Genomic DNA, 27515 nt, shown 5'->3' with positions numbered 1-27515 from the left:
GACCCAAAACACACAGCCAGGGCAACTAAGGAGTGGCTCCGTAAAAAGCATTTTAACCCCTTAGCGACCACCGATACGCCTTTTAACGTTGGCCGCTAAGGGTACTTAAACCACAGTGCCGTTAATTAATGGCGCTGTGGAAAAAGTGAATAGCGCCCCCCAGAGGCCGATTTTCTCCGGGGTCTCGGCTGCCGGGGGTAGCCGAGACCCCAGAGAACATGATTCGGGGTTTTTTTTAACCCACCCGCATTTGCGATCACCGGTAATTAACCGTTTACCGGCGATCGCAAAAAAAAACAAAAAAACGCGATCTCTTTTTAATTTCTCTGTCCTCCGATGTGATCGCACATCGGAGGACAGAGAAAAGGGGTCCCAGGTGGCCCCCAATACTCACCTAGCTCCCCCGATGCTCCTCGTGGCTCCCGGTGGGCGCCGCCATCTTCAAAATGGCGGGCGCATGCGCAGTGAGCCCACCGGCCGGCCCCGCGAGAATCTTTGGGGTCTCGGCTGCCGGGGGTAGCCGAGACCCCAAAGAGCATGATCGGGGTCGGTTTTACCGACCCCTGTTTTGCGATCGCCGGTAATTAACTGTTTACCGGCGACCGCAAAAAAAAAAAAAGTAAAGTGTAATTCTCTGTCCTCTGATGTGATCGCACATCAGAGGACAGAGAAATAGGGGGATTCGGGGACCCTACAATACTCACCTGTGTCCCTGGATCCTCTTGCTGCTCCTCCTGGCCGCCGGCAGAAGAAAATGGCGGGCGCATGCGCAGTGCGCCCGCCATCTGTCTCCATCTGCCGGCCGGCAGGAGAACAGCAGTTGGGGCTAAAATTAGGGTTAGGGGTAGGGTTAGGGGTAGGGTTAGGGCTAGGGTTGGGGCTAAATTTAGGGTTATAGTTGGGGCTAAATTTAGGGTTAGGGTTGGGGCTAAATTTAGGGTTAGGCTTCTTTCACACTTACGTCGGTACGGGGCCGTCGCAATGCGTCGGCCCGACATACCGACGCACGTTGTGAAAATTGTGCACAACGTGGGCAGCAGCTGTAGTTTTTCAACGCATCCGCTGCCCAATCTATGTCCTGGGGAGGAGGGGGCGGAGTTACGGCCACGCATGCGCGGTCAGAAATGGCGGATGCGACATACAAAAAAAACGTTTCATTGAACGTTTTTTTGTGCCGACGGTCCGCCAAAACACAACTGATCCAGTGCACAACGGACGCGACGTGTGGCCATCCGTCACGATCTGTCGGCAATACAAGTCTATGGGCAAAAAACGCATCCTGCGGGCACATTTGCAGGATCCGTTTCTTGTCCAAAACGACGGATTGCGACGGAATGCCAAACGACGCAAGTGTGAAAGTAGCCTTAGGGCTAGGGTTGGGGCTAAAGTTAGGGCTAGGATTGGGGCTAAAGTTAGGGTTAGAGCTGGGATTAGGGTTAGGGTTTGGATTAGGGTTGGTATTAGGGTTAGGGTTGGCATTAGGGTTACGCTTGGGATTAGGGTTAGGTTTGGGATTAGGGTTAAGGTTAGGGTTGTGATTAGGGGTGTATTGGGATTAGGGTTAGGTTTGAGGTTAGGGTTGAGATTAGGATTAGGGGTGTGTTGGATTTAGGGTTTTGATTAGGGTTATGGTTAGGGTTGACATTAGGGTTAAGGGTTGTGATTATGGTTAGGGTTAGTGATTAGGATTATGGATCAGGTTGGGATTAGGGTTAGGGGTGTGTTGGGGTCAGGGTTGGAGCTAGAATTGGGGGGTTTCCACTGTTTAGGTACATCAGGGGGTCTCCAAACACGACAGCCAATTTTGCACTCAAAAAGTCAAATGGTGCTCCCTCCCTTCTGAGCTCTGCCGTGCGCCCAAACAGTGGGTTACCCCCACATATGGGGCATCAGCGTACTCGGGATAAATTGAACAACAACTTCTGGGGTCCAATTTCTCTTGTTACCCTTGTGAAAATAAAAACTTGGGGGCTACAATATCTTTTTTGTGAAAAAAAAATATATTTATTTTCACGACTCTGCATTCTAAACTTCTGTGAAGCACTTGGGCATTCAAAGTTCTCACCACACATCTAGATAAGTTCCTTGGGGGGTCTAGTTTCCAAAATGGGGTCACTTGTGGGGGGTTACTACAGTTTAGGTACATCAGGGGCTCTGCAAACGCAACATAATACCCGCAGACCATTCTATCAAAGTCTGCATTCCAAAACGGCGCTCCTTCCTTCCGAGCTCTGCCGTGCGCCCAAACAGTGGTTTACCCCCACATATGGGGTACCAGCATACTCAGGACAAATTGGACAACAACTTTTGGGGTCCAATTTCTCTTGTTACCCTTGTGAAAATAAAAACTTGGGGGCTAAAAAATTTTTTTTGTGGAAAAAAAAATATTTTTTATTTTCACGGCTCTGCATTATAAACTTCTGTGAAGCACTTGGGCATTCAAGGTTCTCACCACACATCTAGATAAGTTCCATGGGGGGTCTAGTTTCCAAAATGGGATCACTTGTGGGGATTTCTACTGTTTAGGCACATCAGGGGCTCTCCAAACGCAACATGGCGTCCGATCTCAATTCCAGCCAATTCTACATTGAAAAAGTAAAACGGCACTCTTTCTCTTCCAAGCTCTGCGGTGCGCCCAAACAGTGGTTTACCCCCACATATTGGGTATCGACGTACTCAGGAGAAATTGCACAACAACTTTAGTGGTCTAATTTCTCCTGTTACCCTTGTGAAAATAAAAATTTGTGGGCAAAAAGATCATTTTTGTAGAAAAAATGCAATTTTTTTTTTCACGGCTCTACGTTATAAACTTCTGTGAAGCACATGGGGGTTCAAAGTGCTCGCCACACATCTAGATAAGTTCCTTAAGGGGTCTAGTTTCCAAAATGGTGTCACTTGTGGGGGGTTTCCACTGTTTAGGCACATCAGGGGCTCTCCAAACGCGACATGGCGTCCAATCTCAATTCCAGCCAATTCTCCATTGAAAAAGTAAAACGGCACTCCTTCTCTTCCAAGCTCTGCGGTGCGCCCTAACAGTGGTTTACCCCCACATATTGGGTATCAGCGTACTCAGGAGAAATTGCACAACAACTTTTGTTGTCTAATTTCTCCTGTTACCCTTGTGAAAATAAAAATTTGTGGGCAAAAAGATCATTTTGGTAGAAAAAATGCGATTTTTTTTTTCACGGCTCTACATTATAAACTTCTGTGAAGCACATGGGGGTTCAAAGTGCTCACCACACATCTAGATATGTTCCTTAAGGGGTCTAGTTTCCAAAATGGGGTCACTTGTGGGGGGTTTCCACTGTTTAGGCACATCAGGGGCTCTCCAAACGCAACATGGCGTCCCATCTCAATTCCAGCCAATTCTACATTGAAAAAGTAAAACGGCGCTCCTTCACTTCCAAGCTCTGCGGTGCGCCCAAACAGTGGTTTACCCTCACATATGGGGTATCGACGTATTCAGGAGAAATTGCACAACAACTTTTGTGGTCTAATTTCTCTTGTTACCCTTGTGAAAATAAGAATTTGTGGGCGAAAAGATCATTTTTGTGTAAACAAAAGCGATTATTTATTTTCACGGCTCTACGTTATAAACTTCTGTGAAGCACTTGGGGGTTCAAAGTGCTCACCACACATCTAGATAAGTTCCTTAAGGGGTCTAGTTTCCAAAATGGTGTCACTTGTGGGGAGTTTCCACTGTTTAGGCACATCAGGGGCTCTCTAAACGTGACATGGCGTCCGATCTCAATTCCAGCCAATTCTGCATTGAAAAAGTCAAACGGCGCTCCTTCACTTCTAAGTTCTGCGGTGCGCCCAAAAAGTGGTTCACCCCCACATATGGGGTATTGGCGTATTCAGGAGAAATTGCATAACAAAATTTATGGTTACATTCCTGTTTTTACACTTGTGAAAATAAAAAAAATGGTTCTGAATTAAGATGTTTGCAAAAAAAAGTTAAATGTTCATTTTTTCCTTCCACATTGTTTCAGTTCCTGTGAAGCACATAAAGGGTTAATAAACTTCTTGAATGTGGTTTTGAGAACCTTGAGGGGTGTAGTTTTTAGAATGGTGTCACACTTCATTATTTTCTATCATATAGACCCCTCAAAATGACTTCAAATGTGATGTGGTCCCTAAAAAAAAATGGTGTTGTAAAAATGAGAAATTGCTGGTCAACTTTTAACCCTTATAACTCCCTAACAAAAAAAATGTTGTTTCCAAAATTGTGCTGATGTAAAGTAGACATGTGGGAAATGTTATTTATTAACTATTTTTCATGACATATCTCTCTGATTTAAGGGCATAAAAATACAAAGTTTGAAAATTGCAAAATTTTAAAAATTTTCGCCATATTTCCGTTTTTTTCATAAATAATCGCAAGTAATATCGAAGAAATGTTACCACTAACATGAAGTACAATATGTCACGAAAAAACAATCTCAGAATCAGCGGGATCCGTTGAAGCGTTCCAGAGTTATAACCTCATAAAGTGACAGTGGTCAGAATTGCAAAAATTGGCCTGGTCATTAAGTACCAAATTGGCTCTGTCACTAAGGGGTTAAGGTTCTGGAGTGGCCTAGCCAGTCTTCAGATCTGAACCCAATAGAAAATCTTTGGAGGGATCGGAAACTCATTGTTGCCCAGCAACAACCCCAATACCTCAAAGATCTGGGGAAGATCTGTATGAAGGAGTGGGCCAAAGTCTCTGCTGCAATGTGTAAACTTAGTCAAGAACTACAGGAAACGTCTGACCTTTGTAATTACAAACAAAGGTTTCTCTACCAAACACTAAGTTTTGTTTTTCTATTGTATCAAATACTTATTTCATGCAAAACAATGCTAATTATGTAACAATCATACAATGCGATATATATTTAAAAAAATTATATATATATATATATATATATATATATATATATATATATATACTGTGTACATACACTTTATATTATATATTTAATTCACTCTTTCATTGTGGCATCTGTCTGGTGGTTCTTCAGCGGTCTGAGAGTACTGAGCTCTGTTTGGAGAAGCAGCAGTCAGGTGTACACAAGTTTGCACGACACCTATGTATCCGAGTGCACAATGACAAGAGCAAATGGAAATCTGACACTCCTCTCCTTACCCAGGAGATGCTGGTACAGTCTAGTGGAAAGTAAAGGAAGGACAATTAAAAAAATAATCCTTGTTCCAGGTGCTGCCCCAACAACCTGCTGTAGTGTACTTTCAGTGCTTACTGGCAAATACGGCCATGATGATTTCTCAGATGTGAAACAAGACCTGATTTCTGACTAAAACATTTCCAACATTCTGAACATGAGAATGGCTTCTCCCCGGTGTGAATTCTCTGATGTTTAACAAGAGTTGATTTGTCTGTAAAACATTTCCAACATTCTGAACATGTAAATGGCTTCTCTCCTGTGTGAATTCTCTGATGTCTAACAAGAGTTGATTTGTGTGTAAAACATTTCCCACATTCTGAACACGGAAATGGCTTCTCACCTGTGTGAGTTCTCTGATGTTTAGCAAGATCAAATTTCAGAGAACAACTTTTTCCACATACTGGACATGAAAATGGCTTCTCCCCTGTGTGAATTTTCTGATGTCTAGCAAGAGTTGATTTCTCTGTAAAACATTTCCCACATAAAGAACATGAAAATGGCTTCTCCCCTGTGTGAATTCTCTCATGTTTGACAAGATGTGAATTCTGATGAAAACATTTTCCACATTCTGAACATGAAAATGGCTTCTTTTTTGTGTTAACTCTTTGATGTTCACCATCAATTCTGGTATATTTTTTAAACTTAGCAGTCTGTGATGAATCAGTAGATACAACCTCTTGAAAAGGATCAGATGATAGACCTTTGCTGTGAAGTGCTGAAGGTTCAGGTGTATCTGGAATAATGACATGCTCTTCATGTTTAATTGGTATTATTCCAAGAACATCTACTGCATCATCTGAAAATATCAAATATCCCTCTGTGCTTCTGGTGCAGTCATCTGCTAAAAATAAAATCATTAATATTCAATATCACAGACTTGAAAATATATTTATATTCGAAAATATGAATATATACGGTATATACACTAATATACAGTGCTCAAAAAAATAAAGGGAACACTTAAACAACAGAATATAACTCCAAGCAAATCAAGCTTTGTGAAATCAAACTGTTCACTTAGGAAACAACACTCTTTAACAATCAATTTCACATCCTGTTGTGCAAATGGAATAGACAACAGATGGAAATTATTGGCACTTATCAAGACACACTCAATAAAGGAGTGGATCTGCAGGTGGGGACCACAGACCACATCTCAGTACCAATGCTTTCTGGCTGATGTTTTGGTCACTTTTGAATGTTGGTTGTGCTTTCACACTCGTGGTAGCATGAGACGGACTCTACAACCCACCAAGTGGCTCAGGTAGTGCAGCTCATCCAGGATGGCACATCAATGCGAGCTGTGGAAGGAAGGTTTGCTGTGTCTGTCAGCGTAGTGCCCAGAGGCTGGAGGTGCTACCAGGAGACAGGCCAGTACAAAAGGAGACGTGGAGGGGGTCGTAGGAGCAGGACAGCTACCTCAGCCCTTGTGCAAGGAGGAATAGGAGGAGCACTGTCAGAGCCCTGCAAAATGATCTCCATCATCTTCACAAGATCTTTTGTGTTTGTTGTTGGGTTCATATGCACATGTCGGGCCAAAGCACGTTCATCTCTGGGACACAGAACCAGTCTCCTTCCTGAGCGTTATGATGGCTGGACATACCCATCTTGTTTCTACTTGCGTATAATTGTTTGTACAGATGATCAAGGCACCCTCAGGTGTCTTGAAATTGCACTGGCTGATTTCTTTAGACTTTCCCATGATGCTACACAAAGTAGCAGTGTGTTTCAAGTGTGCATTAAAATACATCCACAAGTCAGATGCTTCCAAACACATGACATCATCCTATGGGCAGTCCAGAATTGTTTAAAGGCATAGTAATCTTATAAACTTTTGTAAACTTTTGACTTTGCAGTAAGTAATAAAAATGCCTTAAAACATTCTCTCTCTCATTATTCTGGCAGTTGGCAAATATTAATAATTATGGAAATTCTAAATGACCTAAAACAGGAAAGGTTTATTCTGATTTCATGTCAGATATTGAAAAAAACATGCATATGTGTCTTTTTACATAGTGTATGTAAACTTTCTGCTTTCAACTCTATCTCATCTTATACCGCCAATTCTAAATTGTTTCCCTACGAGTCCTGCGGTTACCTCAGTGTCTTCTAGTCCTGACCCTAAATTCAGGTTCAAAAACAGTTTGGATATTACCAAATTAAAACTATTTTATCTAAGGTCTGGAAAAGCTATAATCTAGCATGCGATAAAATAATAAATTATACTTACCTTTACCTTCCGGTACCCTGCCAGTCTCTGTGCTTCCTCTTCTGTCCAAAAAAGATGAGGTGCTTTTGTATGTAGTTGTGTCATGAAGAACTCTGAAGACTTCGAAACACGTTGATAATAAAACCGTATCAAGTCTGCTTTGTAGCATGGACCATTCTTTTGGCTCTCCATCAACAGCGCAGACAACCCACCTATTGTTTCTCCTCCTATGACCTCTACTGCCAATCACTGACCACAGCTGTAACCAATACATCTCTGCTGTAGCCATTGATTGACTGCAGCAACTACATTTCTGAATGGTCAGAACACAATGTATGAAAATTGGCACAGTGTTTTCATTCTAAAAATGGGTGTTTCAATATAGGCTAGTGAAACTTTGCCAGCAACAATAATAAATATTAAAACTCTGTGTAACAAACCCTAAAAAATTCAACACATAATTTTACAAGCCAGTGACTGAGTTAGAATCTGTAACTTCTGTGCATTTAGTGGTTATCACTCACCTGTGTGGTTATCTGTAGGAATCTCCTCTTTACACCACTCATCATCCCGCCCATATGTCCCTGCAGTATTAATATGGGTCAGATCTTTACACTGAAAGAAGTATTGTAAAAGTTATAGAGATAAGGAGAAGTTGCTTATGATTTTTTCGAAGAACTGAAAAAAATCAAATCAACAATGATCAAAAATGACATCAGTAGTTATCAGATAGCTGCAGGTCTCCTGTATAAATCCAACCTGTCAGGTCCTAATTCTAACCAGCAGTCTCCATAACCAGAAAATTGTGAGAAAATCCAGACAACATCTAATGTCCATGATCAGCTTAATCCTGTCATCTCCACCAACTATAAAACATACACTGAATGTCCACATTATTACAGACACCCAGTTAGTAGCAGGTTGGACCTCCAGGACCACCAAATCATCAGCCATTTGTTGTCATTGATTGAGCTTGGTGTTGAAATCGTTCAGCAGAAATGCCGTCCCGTGACAACAGGATCGCTTCTTGCAGAACCTTGAGATGTACGTACTTCAGTATATACAGTGGGGCAAAAAAGTATTTAGTCAGTCAGCAATAGTGCAAGTTCCACCACTTAAAAAGATGAGAGGCGTCTGTAATTTACATCATAGGTAGACCTCAACTATGGGAGACAAACTGAGAAAAAAAAATCCAGAAAATCACATTGTCTGTTTTTTTAACATTTTATTTGCATATTATGGTGGAAAATAAGTATTTGGTCAGAAACAATCAAGATTTCTGGCTCTCACAGACCTGTAACTTCTTCTTTAAGAGTCTCCTCTTTCCTCCACTCATTACCTGTAGTAATGGCACCTGTTTAAACTTGTTATCAGTATAAAAAGACACCTGTGCACACCCTCAAACAGTCTGACTCCAAACTCCACTATGGTGAAGACCAAAGAGCTGTCAAAGGACACCAGAAACAAAATTGTAGCCCTGCACCAGGCTGGGAAGACTGAATCTGCAATAGCCAACCAGCTTGGAGTGAAGAAATCAACAGTGGGAGCAATAATTAGAAAATGGAAGACATACAAGACCACTGATAATCTCCCTCGATCTGGGGCTCCACGCAAAATCCCACCCTGTGGGGTCAGAATGATCACAAGAACGGTGAGCAAAAATCCCAGAACCACGCGGGGGGACCTAGTGAATGAACTGCAGAGAGCTGGGGCCAATGTAACAAGGCCTACCATAAGTAACACACTACGCCACCATGCACTCAGATCCTGCAGTGCCAGACATGTCCCACTGCTTAAGCCAGTACATGTCCGGGCCCATCTGAAGTTTGCTAGAGAGCATTTGGATGATCCAGAGGAGTTTTGGGAGAATGTCCTATGGTCTGATGAAACCAAACTGGAACTGTTTGGTAGAAACACAACTTGTCGTGTTTGGAGGAAAAAGAATACTGAGTTGCATCCATCAAACACCATACCTACTGTAAAGCATGGTGGTGGAAACATCATGCTTTGGGGCTGTTTCTCTGCAAAGGGGCCAGGACGACTGATCCGGGTACATGAAAGAATGAATGGGGCCATGTATCGTGAGATTTTAAGTGCAAACCTCCTTCCATCAGCAAGGGCATTGAAGATGAAACGTGGCTGGGTCTTTCAACATGACAATGATCCAAAGCACACCGCCAGGGCAACGAAGGAGTGGCTTCGTAAGAAGCATTTCAAGGTCCTGGAGTGGCCTAGCCAGTCTCCAGATCTCAACCCTATAGAAAACCTTTGGAGGGAGTTGAAAGTCCGTGTTGCCAAGCGAAAAGCCAAAAACATCACTGCTCTAGAGGAGATCTGCATGGAGGAATGGGCCAACATACCAACAACAGTGTGTGGCAACCTTGTGAAGACTTACAGAAAACGTTTGACCTCTGTCATTGCCAACAAAGGATATATTACAAAGTATTGAGATGAAATTTTGTTTCTGACCAAATACTTATTTTCCACCATAATATGCAAATAAAATGTTAAAAAAACAGACAATGTGATTTTCTGGATTTTTTTTTCTCAGTTTGTCTCCCATAGTTGAGGTCTACCTATGATGTAAATTACAGACGCCTCTCATCTTTTTAAGTGGTGGAACTTGCACTATTGCTGACTGACTAAATACTTTTTTGCCCCACTGTAGATGCCATGAAAGGATGAACTTGGTTGACCACAATGCTTAGGTAAGCTCTGGTGTCCGAACATATCAGAGGACCCAAGACTTTCCGAGAAAACATTCTCCACACAATTACACAACCACCAGCCTGAAATGTTGACATCTGGCAGGAAGGATACATGGATTCATGGCTCTTGTGAAGTTCTGACTTTCCATATGCGTGGTATAACTGAAGTCTGGATTAATTGGGAGAGGGTATTTTTTCCTCTGCTTCATGATGTAATTTTTGCACTCTCTTTTATGTTTTGCTTAGACTGTAATGGCACTGGTCATTTGCTGCTAAATCAAGAGTTGAGAAAAAAGAATTGCGCTGGCTTGTCTGGTGTTCAGTCCTGTACTTGATGACACCTGGAAAAAGACAGTCTTTACTTTGGCAGTTGGCATCATAGGAAACTCTGGCATTTTGGTAGATTCTGCAATGTGATGATATCCCAGTGCCAAGGAAGCCCCAGTAGCATCTAATGATGCCAGCTGCAAAAATGGAGACTGCTTTGGTTCAGCTATCACAAATGACTGGACTTGGAGCCATATAAGGGCATCTACATTTTTTTGCTCAGCTCTAGTTGTATCCAGTCTGAAAAATGATGATGGAGTTATTGTACACCTTGGCTGAACTCAAATGCAATTTTCATGACTCTGCACCACATGATCCTCAGAAAAAATGACAAGTTGTTCGAAACCACAGATCCCCATTCATTGGATGTTAATCCTAGATCATAACATTCTAAGTATACGCTACACCATTTCATAAATAAACCAAACAAAGCTGACAATTTCTGCAATATTTGTCAAAGCTAATCTAGCACCGATGACTATGTCCCATTCGAAGTCACACAGATCGTTTGGTTTTACCATTCTGATATAGATTCACACTGAAAACTGATCATTTCATTACACTAGAAGATCACAGGTCTAATTGCCATAGAGGAAAGCTCCTGATGGGAAAGCGGCAGTATCTCTAATAAATTGTTCATTCAGTGTATAATACTGGTGGGAAAAACAAGACTGAACACAAGACCTTCACAGCCTAATACACATCATAGAGGAGATTTCATGACACCTTCTCTCCATCTACCTGATGATCCAGAGGAACATTGGGATCTTCTTGTTTACAGTCCTGTGGAAGAAGAGGACGGGGACATCTCTCTGGTGTTGTCCTCTTACTGGATAGAACTGGAGGAAACACATACAGGGACTGACTTCATTATTTACATAGAGATAATAATAATAATCTTTATTTATATAGCACCAACATATTCCGAAGCGCTTTACAGTTTAAAAGTTTCAAACACAACGGTCATAAGTAACAACGTTAACAATACAATAATTAGGCAAAATAAGACGACCCTGCTTGTGAGAGCTTACAATCTACAATGAGGTGGGGGAGATACAAGGTAGAGGTGTGTATTTACAATGATGGTCCAGCCATCTTCAGGGGGTGGGGTATAGATGGAAGTTGTGAATGGGCTACACACACAAACATAAAATGACTTTGATTAGGGAACGTGATAGGCCGCTCTGAACAAATGTGTTTTATAATATAGGACGTGTATTTAGTCCTGTCTATTACCTGGTGATGTGTGGGGCTGAGGAACCTCCATCATGGAGTCTTTGTACAGATCTTTGTGTTCTTCTAAATACTCCCACTCCTCCATGGAGAAATAGACGGTGACATCTTGACACCTTATAGGAACCTGAGACATACAAATGATAAGGTCATCCCCCGATCCCTCTTTAGTGTTATTGTATTATATCCCAGCATTCCCAGCAGTGTCACCTCTCCAGTCAGCAGCTCAATCATCTTGTAGGTGAGTTCTAGGATCTTCTGGTCATTGATGTCCTCATGTATCAGGGGGTGGAGTGGAGGCTCCATGATTGGGCTCAGGGGTCTTCCCCATCCCTCAGACACAGGGTCCTGACAGCGCTCACTAGAGGTCTTCTTCACTACTGTGTAATCCTGGTTATGGAGAGACACATTAATAAACCTCACTACAGACATTGCCAGAGTCCTCACCTCTCCAGTTCGGTCAATCTGTTATTCCCATAGATAAGAATGATGTAATGTGACGTCATCAGAATCTCTCACCTGTCCAGTAAGCCGGAAGAGGATCTCTAGGGTGAGGTGTAATATCCCCTCCACCATCTTGTCCCTTTCCATATCTATTATTAAAGGGTCAATCAGAAAAATTCTCTTATATAGAAGATCTCCACTGAGAGGATCCAATATTGTAGGGACCTGAATGGGGAGAAGATGACAAGGTGACAAGATCCCATGTTAGTAATCTCGGAGCGATTACCGGCTTCACATGATCACTACATCCAGTCATGGCCCCGTCCTACTTTATAACACACAATCCAATTATAGTAAAATACAGAGATTTATCACATACAGTGGCTTGCAGAAGTATTCACCCCTTGGCATTTTTTGTGTTTTGCTACCTCACAACCTGGAATTTCACAGTGTTTTTTGAGGGTTTGTATCAGTTCATGTCACGAGCATGCCTACAACATTTAATTTTCTTTTTTATTGTAAAGCAAACAATAAATAGGACAAAATAACTGAAAACTTCAGTTTACATATCTATTCACTTCCCTAAAGTCAGTACTGTGTGGAGTCTCCTTTTGTGGCAATTACAGCTGCAAGCCGCTTTAGATAAGTCTCTATGAGCTTTCCATGTTTTGCCACAAGGATTTTTGCCCATTCCTCAAGGCAAAACTACTCCAGCTCCTTCAAGTTAGATGGTTTCCTCTGGTGAAACAGCAATCTTCAAGTCTGACCACAGATTCTCAATTGGATTAAGGTCTGTGCTTTGGCTAGGTCACTCTAAAACATTTCCATGTTTCCTCTTAACCCCTTCATGACCCAGCCTATTTTGACCTTAAAGACCTGGCCGTTTTTTGCAATTCTGACCAGTGTCCCTTTATGAGGTAATAACTCAGGAACGCTTCAATGGATCCTAGCGGTTCTGAGAATGTTTTTTCGTGACATATTGGGCTTCATGTTAGTGGTAAATTTAGGTCAATAAATTCTGTGTTTATTTGTGATAAAAAGGAAATTTGGCGAAAATTTTGAAAATTTCGCAATTTTCACATTTTGAATTTTTATTCTGTTAAACCAGAGAGTTATGTGACACAAAATAGTTAATAAATAACATTACCCACATGTCTACTTTACATCAGCACAATTTTGGAAACAAAATTTTTTTTTTGCTAGGAAGTAATAAGGGTTAAAATTTGACCAGCGATTTCTAATTTTTACAACAAAATTTACAAAACCATTTTTTTTAGGGACCACCTCACATTTGAAGTCAGTTTGAGGGGTCTATATGGCTGAAAATACCCAAAAGTGACACCATTCTAAAAACTGCACCCCTCAAGGTGCACAAAACCACATTTAAGAAGTTTATTAACCCTTCAGGTGCTTCACAGCAGCAGAAGCAACATGGAAGGAAAAAATGAACATTTAACTTTTTAGTCACAAAAATGATTTTTCAGCAACAATTTTTTTATTTTCCCAATGGTAAAAGGAGAAACTGAACCACGAGAGTTGTTGTCCAATTTGTCCTGAGTACGCTGATAACTCATATGTGGGGGTAAACCACTGTTTGGGCGCACGGCAGGGCTTGGAAGGGAAGGAGCGCCATTTGACTTTTTGAATGAAAAATTGGCTGCACTCTTTAGCGGACACCAAGTCACGTTTGGAGAGCCCCCGTGTGCCTAAAAATTGGAGCTCCCCCACAAGTGACCCCATTTTGGAAACTAGACGCCCCAAGGAACTTATCTACATGCATAGTGAGCCCTTTAAACCCCCAGGTGCTTCACAAATTGATCCGTAAAAATTAAAAAGTACTTTTTTTTCACAAAAAATTTCTTTTCGCCTCAATTTTTTCATTTTCACATGGGCAATAGGATAAAATGGATCCTAAAATTTGTTGAGCAATTTCTCCTGAATACGCCGATACCTCATATGTGGGGGTAAACCACTGTTTGGGCACACGGCAGGGCTCGGAAGGGAAGGTGCGCCTTTTGACTTTTTGAATGGAAAATTAGCTCCAATTGTTAGCGGACACCATGTCGCGTTTGGAGAGCCCCTGTGTGCCTATGCATTGGAGCTCCCCCACAAGTGACCCCATTTTGGAAACTAGACCCCCCCAAGGAACTTATCTAGATGCATACTGAGCACTTTAAACCCCCAGGTGCTTCACAGAAGTTTATAATGCAGAGCCATGAAAATAAAAAATAATTTTTCTTTTCTCAAAAATGATTTTTTAGCCTGGAATTTCCTATTTTGCCAATGGTAATAGGAGAAATTGGACCACAAATGTTGTTGTCCAGTTTGTCCTGAGTACGCAGATACCCCATATGTGGGGGTAAACCACTGTTTGGGCGCACGGCAGGGCTCAGAAGGGAAGGCACGCCATTTGGCTTTTTAAATGGAAAATTAGCTCCAATCATTAGCGGACACCATGTCGGGTTTAGAGAGCCCCTGTGTGCCTAAACATTGGAGATCCCCCACAAGTGACCCCATTTTGGAAACTAGACCCCCAAAGGAACTAATCTAGATGTGTGGTGAGCACTTTGAACCCTCAAGTGCTTCACAGAAGTTTATAACGCAGAGCCATGAAAATTTAAAAAAAAATTTCTTTTCTCAAAAATGATTTTTTAGCCCGCAATTTTTTATTTTTCCAAGGGTAACAGGAGAAATTTGACCCCAAAAGTTGTTGTCCAGTTTCTCCTGTGTACGCTGATACCCCATATGTGGGGGTAAACCACTGTTTAGGCACATGCTGGGGCTCGGAAGTGAAGTAGTGACGTTTTGAAATGCAGACTTTGATGGAATGCTCTGCGGGCGTCACGTTGCGTTTGCAGAGCCCCTGATGTGGCTAAACAGTAGAAACCCCCCACAAGTGACCCCATTTTGGAAACTAGACCCCGAAAGTAACTTATCTAGATGTGATTTGAGCACTTTGAACCCCCAAGTGCTTCACAGAAGTTCATAACACAGAGCAGTGAAAATAATAAATACGTTTTCTTTCCTCAAAAATAATTATTTAGCCCAGAATTTTTTATTTTCCCAAGGGTTACAGGAGAAATTGGACCCCAAAAGTTGTTGTCCAGTTTCTCCTGAGTAAGCTGATACCCCATGTGTGGGGGTAAACCACTGTTTGGGCACACGTCGGGGCTCAGAAGGGAAGTAGTCACTTTTGAAATGCAGACTTTGATGGAATGGTTTGCGGGCGTCACGTTGCGTTTGCAGAGCCCCTGGTGTGCCTAAACAGTAGAAACCCCCCACAAGTGACCCCATTTTAGAAACTAGACCCCCAAAGGAACTTATCTAGATATGTGGTGAGCACTTTCAACCCCCAAGTGCTTCACAGACGTTTACAACGCAGAGCCGTGAAAATAAAAAATAATTTTTCTTTCCTCAAAAATGATGTTTTAGCAAGCATTTTTTTATTTTCACAAGGGTAACGGGAGAAATTGGACCCCAATAGTTGTTGCCCAGTTTGTCCTAAGTACGCTGGTACCCCATATGTGGGGGTAAACCACTGTTTGGGCACACGTCGGGGCTCGGAAGTGAGGGAGCACCATTTGACTTTATGAATACAAGATTGGCTGGAATCAATGGTGGCGCCATGTTGCGTTTGGAGACCCCTGATGTGCCTAAACAGTGGAAACCCCTCAATTCTACCTCCAACACCAACCCCCCCACACCCCTAACCCTAATCCCAACTGTAGCCATAACCCTAATCACACCCATAACCCCAACACACCCCTAACCACAACCCTAATTCCAACCCTAACCCTAAGGCTATGTGCCCACGTTGCGGATTCGTGTGAGATTTTTCAGCATCATTTTTGAAAAATCCGCGGGTAAAAGGCACTGCGTTTTACCTGCGGATTTTCCACGGATTTCCAGTGTTTTTTGTGCGGATTTGGTTTTCCATATGTTTACATGGAACTGTAAACCTGATGGAACACTGCTGCGAATCCGCAGCGGCCAATCCGCTGCGGATCCGCAGCCAAATCCACACCGTGTGCACATAGCCTAATTCTAAAGGTATGTGCACATGCTGCGGAAAACGCTGCGGATCCGCAGCAGTTTCCTATGAGTTTACAGTTCAATGTAAACCTATGGGAAACAAAAATCGCTGTACACATGCTGCGGAAAAACTGCACGGAAACGCAGCGGTTTACATTCCGCAGCATGTCACTTCTTTCTGCGGATTCCGCAGCGGTTTTACAACTGCTCCAATAGAAAATCGCAGTTGTAAAACCGCAGTGAAATGCGCAGAAAAACCACGGTAAATCCGCGATAAATCCACAGCGGTTTAGCACTGCGGATTTATCAAATCCGCAGCGGAAAAATCCGCAGAGGAACAGAATACGTGTGCACATACCGAAACCCTAACCCTAACCCTACCCCTACCCCTACCCCTAACCCTAGTTCTTACCCCAACCTTAGTGGGAAAAAAAATTATTATTTTTTTTATTGTCCCTACCTATGGGGGTGACAAAGGGGGGGGGGGCATTTACTATTTTTTTTATTTTGATCACTGAGATATAACCTATCTCAGTGATCAAAACTCACTTTGGAACGAATCTGCCGGCCGGCAGATTCGGCGGGCGCACTGCACATGCGCCCGCCATTTTGGAAGATGGCGGCACCCAGGAAAGAAGACGGACGGATCCCGGGAGGCCGGGTAAGTATAAGGGGGGGAGGATCGGAGCATGGGGGGGTGGATCGGAACACGGGGGGAGGATTGGAGCACGGGGTGGGGGATCGCTGTGCAGGGGGGTGGATCGGAGCATGGGGGGGATCGCTGTGCGGGGGGGGGGTGATCGGAGTGCGGGGGGGTTTGATTGGAGCACGGGGGGTGTGATTGGAGCACGAGGGGAGCGGACAGGAGGACGGGGGAGCGGAGCACAGGACGGAGGGGAGCGGACCACAGATCGGGATGCTGGGGGGGCGATCGGTGGGGTGGGGTGGGTGCACATAAGTGTTTCCAGCCATGGCCGATGATATTGCAGCATCGGCCATGGCTGGATTGTAATATTTCACCAGTTTTTTAGGTGAAATATTACAAATCGCTCTGATTGGCAGTTTCACTTTCAACAGCCAATCAGAGCGATCGTAGCCACGGGGGGGTGAAGCCACCCCCCCTGGGCTAAACTACCACTCCCCCTGTCCCTGCAGATCGGGTGAAATGGGAGTTAACCCTTTCACCCGATCTGCAGGGACGCGATCATTCTGTGACACAGCATATGCGTCACAGGTCGGATTGGCACCGACTTTCATGACGCATACGCTGTGTCACAGGTCGGGAAGGGGTTAAACCACTCGAGTGTTGCTTTAGCAGTATGCTTTGGGTCATTGTCTTGTTGGAAGGTGAACCTCTATCCCAGTCTCAAATCACTGACAGACTAAGGCTACGTTCACATTAGCGTCGCGTCGCTGTTGCGTCGGCGACGCAGCGGCGACGCGCCCCTATGTTTAACATAGGGGACGCGTGCGTCTTTTTGCACGCGTTTTCCGACACGTGCGTCGTTTTAGACGCTAGCGTCGGACGCAAGAAAACGCTACAAGTTGCATTTTTCTTGCGTCCGATTTCGTCAAAAAACGACGCACGCGTTTTTGCGCGCGTTTTTCCGTGCGTCGCGCGTTGCGTCGCCGACGCAGGGCGGCGCAACGCTAGTGTGAACGTAGCCTAAAACAGGTTTTGCTTAATATCACTGTATTTCACACCATGCATATTCCCCTTGACTCAGACCATGTTCCCTCTCCCTGCTGCCCAAAAACATCCCCACAGCATGACGCTGCCACCACGTTTCACTCGAGGGATGGTGTTCTTGGGGTGATAAGCTCTGTTGGTTTGGCACCAGATATAGCATTTATCTTGGCTGCCAAAAATTTTAACTTTGATCTCATCTGACCACAGCATCTTCCTCCATATATTTGGGGAATTTAACACGTCTTTTGGCAAATTGAAAATGAGCCTTACAATTTTTCTGTGTAAGTAAAGGCTTTTTTCTACCCACTCTTCCATAAAGGCTACCTCTATGGAATGTATGTCTTATTGTGGTTGTATGGACAGATACTCCAGTCTCTGCTTGGGAACTCTGCAGCTCCTTCAGGGTTACCTTTGGTGTCTGTGCTGTTTCTCTGACTAATGACCTCCTTGCCCGGACTGAGAGTTTTGGTGGGTGGCCCTCTCTTGGCTGGTTTGTTGTGGTTTCCATTTGATGATAATGGCAGGGGCGTAACAACTGCGGTCGCAGGGGTCGCAGCTGCAACTGGGCCCGGAGTGCTTAGGGGCCCACACTGTCCAGCAAACAAGTAGCACTAGCCGGGAAACTCAGCAGACAAGTCACGCACCCTGCTGGCCACACCCACAACGGCCAGCTTCCCCAGACTTCCAGCGGTGTGAGGCGAGTGGGCATGTCGGTGAAGGACATCTGACCTAGCAGAAGGCCTGGGCATGTCACTGAAGCTTGACAGAGATGGAGGGGAAACAACAAAGCTGAGGAGCCTGCAGCAGCTGTCACAGAGTCCGGGTGAGGCCCGTAGGCAGCAGCTGGTGAGTCAAGTGCAGTCGCGGCTGTAAAGTGCTGATGTGCGGCCAGTGTGCTGCTTACACCTGTCATTCACCTACCTACACACACACACACACACCCCTGTTCTGTGCACACAGGACCTGTGATGAGGTCACAGGAGGGGAGGAGTCAGGGGTCACATGATCAGTGGCCTCAGCGTATGCAGGACTCTGCTGTGCTGATTGTCATGGTGCTGAATGAGGGGAAGTTTATGTGTGGGGTCAGGAGGGGTTTACAGTGTGGATGTAGCAGAGCCGTGTGTGTACAAGATGTACAGAGCAGAGCCGTGTATGTGTGTAGTGGAGCAATGTGTACGAGGTGTACGGAGCGGAGTCAGGTGTGTACAAAGCTGAGCCGAGTGTGAAAGAGGTGAGCGGAGTTGTGTATGGAGTGGTGCTGTCTGTTTACGAGGTGTACAAAGCGGAGCCGCGTGTGTATGGAGTGTACGAAGCGGAGCCGCGTGTGTACGGAGCGGAGCTGTGTGTGAGGTGTACGGAGTGGATCCGCATGTGTATGAGGTGTACGGAGCAGATCCGCGGGTGTAAGGAGCGGAGCCGTGTGTGTACAAGGTGTACGGAGCAGAGCCGTGTGTCACGGGGTTCACGAAGCGAAGCCGCGTTTGTACGGGCTGTAAATTTCCAAGTCGGGAAGAATGGTACACGGCTGTGGGCAGAGCCCAGCATGTGCACTGTGGGGGAGTATTGGGTGTACTCGCCAGCGTCAGAACGTGCAGTGCCTATGCTCTGGAGCCAACCAGTACACCCAATACTCCCCCACACTGCACAGGTCCGGAAATGACGCACTGCAGCGTCATACCAGGAAGAAACAGCACACAGATTTCAAACGCCGGGAGTGCGCTTGGAATTTAAGCGAGGGAGGACATGAACTCCCAGTGTCTGCACTTCCGAAGACATCGCCCTAATTAGTATAGGGACATGTTAGTTATAAAATCATTTTTCTCAGCGATTACAGGGCAGTATTAGGTCAGACTATACAACATTGCAACAAAACTATAGTGTGCGAAATGAATAGGGAAAATGTGAATTTCGGTGGGAAATATTTTGGCGGGGGGGGGGCTCCATTTGAAAGTTCGCACCGGGCCCCTCACTTTGTAGTTACGCCACTGGATAATGGATTTGATGGTTCACCGATGTATCATCAGTAGTGTTGAGCATTCCGATACCGCAAGTATCGGGTATCGGCCGATACTTGCGGTATCGGAATTCCGATACCGAGATCCGATACTTTTGTGGTATCGGTATCGGTATCGGATACATAGAGATGTGTAAAATAAAGAATTAAAATAAAAAATATTGATATATTTACCTCTCCGGCGGCCCCTGGACTCAGCGCGGGTAACCGGCAGGCTTCGTTGTTCAAAATCAGCGCTTTTAGGACCTGAGAATCACGTCCCGGCTTCTGATTGGTCGCTGGCCGCCCATGTGACCGCCACGCGACCAATCACAAGCCGCGACGTCACCGCAAGCTATTAACGCGCTCATTTTTAAAAATGAGCGCGTTAATGACTTTCAAAGACGTAGCGGCTTGTGATTGGTCGCGTGGCCGCGACCAATCACAAGCTGCGACGTCACCGCAAGCTATTAACGCGCTCATTTTTAAAAATGAGCGCGTTAATGGCTTTTAAAGACGTAGCGGCTTGTGATTGGTCGCGTGGCCGCGACCAATCACAAGCCGCGACGTCACCGCAAGCTATTAACGCGCTCATTTTTAAAAATGAGCGCGTTAATGGCTTTCAAAGACGTAGCGGCTTGTGATTGGTCGCGTGGCCGCGACCAATCACAAGCCGCTACGTCTTTGAAAGCCATTAACGCGCTCATTTTTAAAAATGAGCGCGTTAATAGCTTGCGGTGACGTCGCGGCTTGTGATTGGTCGCGGCCACGCGACCAATCACAAGCCGCTACGTCTTTGAAAGCCATTAACGCGCTCATTTTTAAAAATGAGCGCGTTAATAGCTTGCGGTGACGTCGCGGCTTGTGATTGGTCGCGGCCACGCGACCAATCACAAGCCGCTACGTCTTTGAAAGCCATTAACGCGCTCATTTTTAAAAATGAGCGCGTTAATAGCTTGCGGTGACGTCGCGGCTTGTGATTGGTCGCGGCCACGCGACCAATCACAAGCCGCTACGTCTTTGAAAGTCATTAACGCGCTCATTTTTAAAAATGAGCGCGTTAATAGCTTGCGGTGACGTCGCGGATTGTGATTGGTCGCGCCCACGCGACCAATCACAAGCCGCTACGTCTTTGAAAGTCATTAACGCGCTCATTTTTAAAAATGAGCGCGTTAATAGCTTGCGGTGACGTCGCGGCTTGTGATTGGTCGCGTGGCCGCGACCAATCACAAGCCGCTACGTCTTTGAAAGTCATTACCGCGCTCATTTTTAAAAAATGAGCGCGTTAAGGACCTGCGAATGACGTCACGGCTTGTGATTGGTCGCGTGGCGGTCACATGGGCGGCCCGCGACCAATCAGAAGCCGGGACGTGATTCTCAGGTCCTAAAAGCGCTGATTTTGAACAAAGAAGCCTGCCGGTTACCCGCGCTGAGTTCAGGGGCCGCCGGAGAGGTAAATATATCAATATTTTTTATTTTAATTCTTTATTTTACACATCCCTATGGATCCCAGGGCCTGAAGGAGAGTTTCCTCTCCTTCAGACCCTGGGAACCATGAGAATACCTTCCGATACTTGATGTCCCATTGACTTGTATTGGTATCGGATATCGGTATCGGCGATATCCGATATTTTTCGGGTATCGGCCGATACTATCCGATACCGATACTTTCAAGTATCGGACGGTATCGCTCAACACTAATCATCAGAGATTGGATTTTTTTTTTTATTATAAGCCAACCCTGACTTAACCTGACAACCAGCAGAGGGCGACCTCATATGAGCTCGAGCCTGGGAGCTTTCTAGGAAAGTTCCCACGCTCCAGGAACAGCCAGCAGAGGGCACCTCACCGCAAATGAAGGTAAATATAGGTCATTGACCTACTTTACCTTCATTCTCCGGGGTTTTGCAGCAAGGAGCAGCGCTGCATTAGCAGAGCTCCTGGCTGCAAAATTTTTTAACCCCTTCAGATGGATTTGCATCGTGGGACCTTACAGATCTTTGGAAGGTATGTATATTGTTGGTTTATTATTTTTACTTCGTTACAGAGCGAGGGTCTTCAGAAGGATTGAGCGTAGAATAAATTATTACACCAACCTTTGTTTTTATTTCATTAAAGTAATTGTTAATAATGTGTGTGTGTTTTTTTAACCCTTTACTAGTATTGGATTAATAATGGATATGTGTCATAATTGACGCCTCTCCATTATTAATCTGGCTTAATGTCACCTTACAATAGCAAGATGACATTAACCCTTCATTACCCCATATCCCACCGCTACACGGGAATGGGAAGAGAGTGGCCAAGTGCCAGAATAGGCGCATCTTCCAGATGTGCCTTTTCTGGGGTGGCTGGGGGCAGATGTTTTTAGCCGGGGGGGTGGGGGGGGGGGCAATAACCATGGACCCTCTCCAGGCTATTAATATCTGCCCTCAGTCACTGGCTTTACTACTCTGGTGGAGAGAATTGCGCGGGAGCCCACGCCAATTTTTTCCGCCATTTAACCCTTTAATTTAATAGCTAGAACGGCCAAATTTTGCATATACATACTACTAACATTAGTAGTGTGGAATATGCACAAAAAATGGGGATATGAGATGGTTTACTGTATGTAAACCATGTCTCATATCATGTCGGGTTTAGGAAGGAGATAACAAAAGCCGGTAATTGAATTGCCGGCTTTAAAGCTATCTAGCGCTGTATGAAGTAATAATATATATACATATATGTGTCTCACTGACATATATATATATATATAGATATATACAGTGGGGCAAAAAAGTATTTAGTCAGTCAGCAATAGTGCAAGTTCCACCACTTAAAAAGATGAGAGGCGTCTGTAATTTACATCATAGGTAGACCTCAACTATGGGAGACAAACTGAGAAAAAAAAATCCAGAAAATCACATTGTCTGTTTTTTTAACATTTTATTTGCATATTAAGGTGGAAAATAAGTATTTGGTCAGAAACAAAATTTCATCTCAATACTTTGTAATATATCCTTTGTTGGCAATGACAGAGGTCAAACGTTTTCTGTAAGTCTTCACAAGGTTGCCACACACTGTTCTTGGTATGTTGGCCCATTCCTCCATGCAGATCTCCTCTAGAGCAGTGATGTTTTTGGCTTTTCGCTTGGCAACACGGACTTTCAACTCCCTCCAAAGGTTTTCTATAGGGTTGAGATCTGGAGACTGGCTAGGCCACTCCAGGACCTTGAAATGCTTCCTACGAAGCCACTCCTTCATTGCCCTGGCGGTGTGCTTTGGATCATTGTCATGTTGAAAGACCCAGCCACGTTTCATCTTCAATGCCCTTGCTGATGGAAGGAGGTTTGCACTCAAAATCTCACGATACATGGCCCCATTCATTCTTTCATGTACCCGGATCAGTCGTCCTGGCCCCTTTGCAGAGAAACAGCCCCAAAGCATGATGTTTCCACCACCATGCTTTACAGTAGGTATGGTGTTTGATGGATGCAACTCAGTATTCTTTTTCCTCCAAACACGACAAGCTGTGTTTCTACCAAACAGTTCCAGTTTGGTTTAATCAGACCATAGGACATTCTCCCAAAACTCCTCTGGATCATCCAAATGCTCTCTAGCAAACTTCAGACGGGCCCGGACATGTACTGGCGTAAGCAGTGGGACACGTCTGGCACTGCAGGATCTGAGTCCATGGTGGCGTAGTGTGTTACTTATGGTAAGCCTTGTTACATTGGTCCCAGCTCTCTGCAGTTCATTCACTAGGTCCCCCCGCGTGGTTCTGGGATTTTTGCTCACCGTTCTTGTGATCATTCTGACCCCACGGGGTGGGATTTTGCGTGGAGCCCCAGATCGAGGGAGATTATCAGTGGTCTTGTATGTCTTCCATTTTCTAATTATTGCTCCCACTGTTGATTTCTTCACTCCAAGCTGGTTGGCTATTGCAGATTCAGTCTTCCCAGCCTGGTGCAGGGCTACAATTTTGTTTCTGGTGTCCTTTGACAGCTCTTTGGTCTTCACCATAGTGGAGTTTGGAGTCAGACTGTTTGAGGGTGTGCACAGGTGTCTTTTTATACTGATAACAAGTTTAAACAGGTGCCATTACTACAGGTAATGAGTGGAGGAAAGAGGAGACTCTTAAAGAAGAAGTTACAGGTCTGTGAGAGCCAGAAATCTTGATTGTTTGTTTCTGACCAAATACTTATTTTCCACCATAATATGCAAATAAAATGTTAAAAAAAACAGACAATGTGATTTTCTGGATTTTTTTTCTCAGTTTGTCTTCCATAGTTGAGGTCTACCTATGATGTAAATTACAGACGCCTCTCATCTTTTTAAGTGGTGGAACTTGCACTATTGCTGACTGACTAAATACTTTTATATATATAGACAGTATATATGTTTTTTTGGGGTTTTTTTACACATGGATCCCTTGTATAGCCGTATGTCGGTTTTGCAAGCCTGCGAGAAAAACACGCAGTACGGATGCCATACGGATTACATACAGAGGATGCCATGCGCAAAATACGCTGACACACCCTGCCTACGGAGGAGCTACGGACCACTATTTTGGGGACTTTTCAGCGTATTACGGCCGTTATATACGGACCGTATTGTCTTACGCTGAGTGTGACTCCAGCCTAAGCATGAGACTTATGAAGGTAATTGCTTGCAACAGATTTTGTTTAGTGGATTCATAGCAAAAGGAGTGAATACTGTACATATGCACATGCCAATTTTTAGTTATTTGATCCCATAAATTTAATTTATGCCTATGTATTTCTCACTTCACTTCTCCAACCTATATTTAGTGCTGATGCATCACACACAAATCGGATTACAAAAATATTTAAAAACACAGGTTATATTGTAACAAAATAGGTAAAAGGCCAAGGGGGTGAATGTTTTCTCAAGCCACTGTACTAACATTGACCTACAAATCCATCTATAATCTGTCTCCTTGATATATCTCAGAACTCATTTCTTGATATCGTCTAACACGTCATCGCTGGTTTTCTCAAGACCTCGTTCACTTCTCCAACTACTACTACTCATTGGCTCCTTTCCTTACCCAATCACCTCCAAGACATCTCCTGAATATCTCCCATCCTCTGGAATTCTGTGCCCAAACAAGTCCGATTATCCACGACTGATGGAACTTTCAGATAGAAATTGAAAACTCATCTATTCAACAAAGCTTAAAGCCTGCAATGACCCCGCTACCACCTCACCACCACTGGAGCTGACACAACCCCCCCCCCCTACCATCTCCTTCCACCATCATCTTGTAGACTGTAAGCACGAAAGGGTTGGGCCCCTCCTGTCTGTACCAGTCTGTTATTGTTAGTTTGTTCTCTCTCATTTATTCTTGTACTTTGTAAGGAACCTCCTCATGTACAACACTATGGAATTAATGGTGCTTTAAATATAAGTAATAATAATGGTTGATCTGAAAAACTGATCTCAGGTCTGAGTCATACACAGATTTATCACGGACCTTAAAGGCTACATCTATTATTAATCAAATGACAAAAAGACTGTATACATGATGTTTTGGGCTTCTTTGTAGGGATGAGAGAGTATAATCGTGGGTATTCGGTACTCGGCGAGTAATGAAGTATTTCACTACTCGCCTCGCACTATTCGGATTTCCCGGCCAGCATTTGCCAATCACAGTAATGCCGCAGCCTTCTTGGTTGTGGGTGGAATTACTAAGACTGGCTGGCCGCCCAGCGTCATACATGAGTCATAGCCTATGACTCATAGCCTGGCTCTATATAAGCCATGCCTCCGCCATTTTCTGCACATTGCATGCAGAACACAGCTAGTGAAGGGAGAGTGTGAGCAGCTGCCAAGGAAAGTTGTGTTTGTTTGTGCAAATCATCCCGAAATCCTCCGCAAAACCCAAAAGCTCTTTTCAGAGCTGAAAGTATAAGGTCAGGGACTGAGTAGTGACAGTTTTCCCAGCTATTTTTGGGGTCACATTTACCCCTGCAGAGCACTTTTTTTGTGCTGTTGCGGTGCTGTGTTCACAGCGAATAGGACGCACGGTACTGCACAAATGACACGCAGCCAGCACCGCTGTCTTGTGTGGTGACTGGGGTGCGTAATCTCGCCTTAAACCTCAGGGTAATTTTTTAGTGGCAGCACCGCTGTCTTGTGTGGTGACTGGTGTGCGTAATCTCGCCTTAAACCTCAGGGTAATTTTTTAGTGGCAGCACCGCTGTCTTGTGTGGTGACTGGGGTGCGCAATCTCGCCTTAAACCTCAGGGCAAATCTTTAGTGGCAGCCCCGCTGTCTTGTGTAGTGACTGGGGTGTGTAATCTCACCTTAAACCTCAGCGCAATTTTTTTGTGCCTTTGTGGTGCAGTTTGTAAAACATAAAAGCAGTACTAGGCTGTAGTGCTACCTTCCACAAAGCACTAACTGTTCCTTTTTCCCCAATATCTGCATCTGAACATTGGCAGCTATGGCAGAAAAATCCAAAATTCCTAAAAAGGCTATTGTGAAGGGACAGGGACATGGACGTGGGGTTGTCATTGGTGCCCAACAAGGCACAGAGTCTGGGAGACCGAAGAAGGTTGATGCATCTAGGTTCCTGGTGAAATTTCTTGATCTGGAATGTAAACGGGTCTGGAAGCCAGAAGAACAAGAACAGATACTGTCTCGGATGGCTGATAAGATCTCAACGAAATTTTCTAGCAGCACCCAATCGTCCATGACAAAACAGTCTCCTGTCCATATAGAGGATGCTGGGTCATCCTATTCTCAACCTGTTCCTAGTTCATCATCGCGTCAGGAGTCACAGGAAACATTTGACCCCAACCTTGGCCACTCCGAGGATCTGCTTGGTCCATTTCCTTTCATTGCCTCTGGCCTCTCACCGCGCGACATTAAAGAGGAACGCGAGGAGGTATCGTCTGTTGATGGCCAAATATTTGAAACCCCATGGCCAGAAGAAATCCACTTTCATCCACGTGATATACTGGATGAAGAGGTGGAGGCTGATGGTGATGACATACAGTTGCCATCTGGCCAGTCGACAATATCAACATGGAAGGAGGATGACATGGACGACGAGGTGGTCGATGATGAGACCACCGATCCGACCTGGACCGTTGGTACGCATAGCCAGCACAGCAGCACAGAGGAAGAAGGTGGACATGTAGCACCAACAAAGGCACCAAGGGCTACTGGTTTGAACCGAGTGCAAAGTGTGTCAGCTGTTGCCAAGAGCAACCCCTCTGTACCCCAAGTCAAGGCAAGGGTGCATTCAGCCGCTGTCTGGAAATTTTTTTACGATAGTCCTTCTGAAACAAATGTTGTCATCTGTAGCATCTGCCATACGAAGCTAAGCAGAGGCCAGGGCAAAGGCAACCAAAGCACCACCAGTATGGGGAAACACATGGCAGCCAAGCACTCTAGTCGGTGGGTGGAACAACAGGGTACCAAATCGGTGTCTGCGGGTCAAATCACTGCAGGTGATCATCATACCTCTTGCTCACAAGCTGCGGTTGCACAGACACAGGACACAACAAGCTCATCTGCTTGTTTGTCCTAGCCAAGTGTCCAATTGTCCGTGCCCCATATGTATGAAAGGAGGCGTAAATACCAAGCCACGCACCCACAATCACAAATACTGAACGCGCACATTGCCAAGTTGCTAGCCATGGAGATGTTGCCGTTTAGACTTGTGGGGACACAGTCATTTCTTGATCTGTTAGCTGTGGCT

The 27515-nt window shown here is 44.6% G+C and overlaps 1 protein-coding gene across 1 annotated transcript in view; it reads right to left on the bottom strand.

The window, feature by feature from the left end:
* LOC138666629 (uncharacterized) overlaps positions 1-27515 on the bottom strand; it is a 292085-nt gene that overhangs the window by 181757 nt on the left and 82813 nt on the right. Inside the window, 7 exon segments of the mRNA XM_069754825.1 lie at positions 5241-6006; positions 7899-7989; positions 11151-11248; positions 11646-11769; positions 11853-12032; positions 12162-12311; positions 26193-26250. Of these exon segments, the coding sequence (XP_069610926.1) occupies positions 5241-6006; positions 7899-7989; positions 11151-11248; positions 11646-11769; positions 11853-12032; positions 12162-12311; positions 26193-26250 (1467 nt within the window).

This window comes from Ranitomeya imitator, chromosome 2 (assembly GCF_032444005.1).
Source record: "Ranitomeya imitator isolate aRanImi1 chromosome 2, aRanImi1.pri, whole genome shotgun sequence".
Lineage (NCBI taxonomy): Eukaryota > Metazoa > Chordata > Amphibia > Anura > Dendrobatidae > Ranitomeya > Ranitomeya imitator.
The sequence above is the reverse complement of the archived record's forward strand: the minus strand, read 5'-3'. Positions and strand labels throughout refer to the sequence as shown.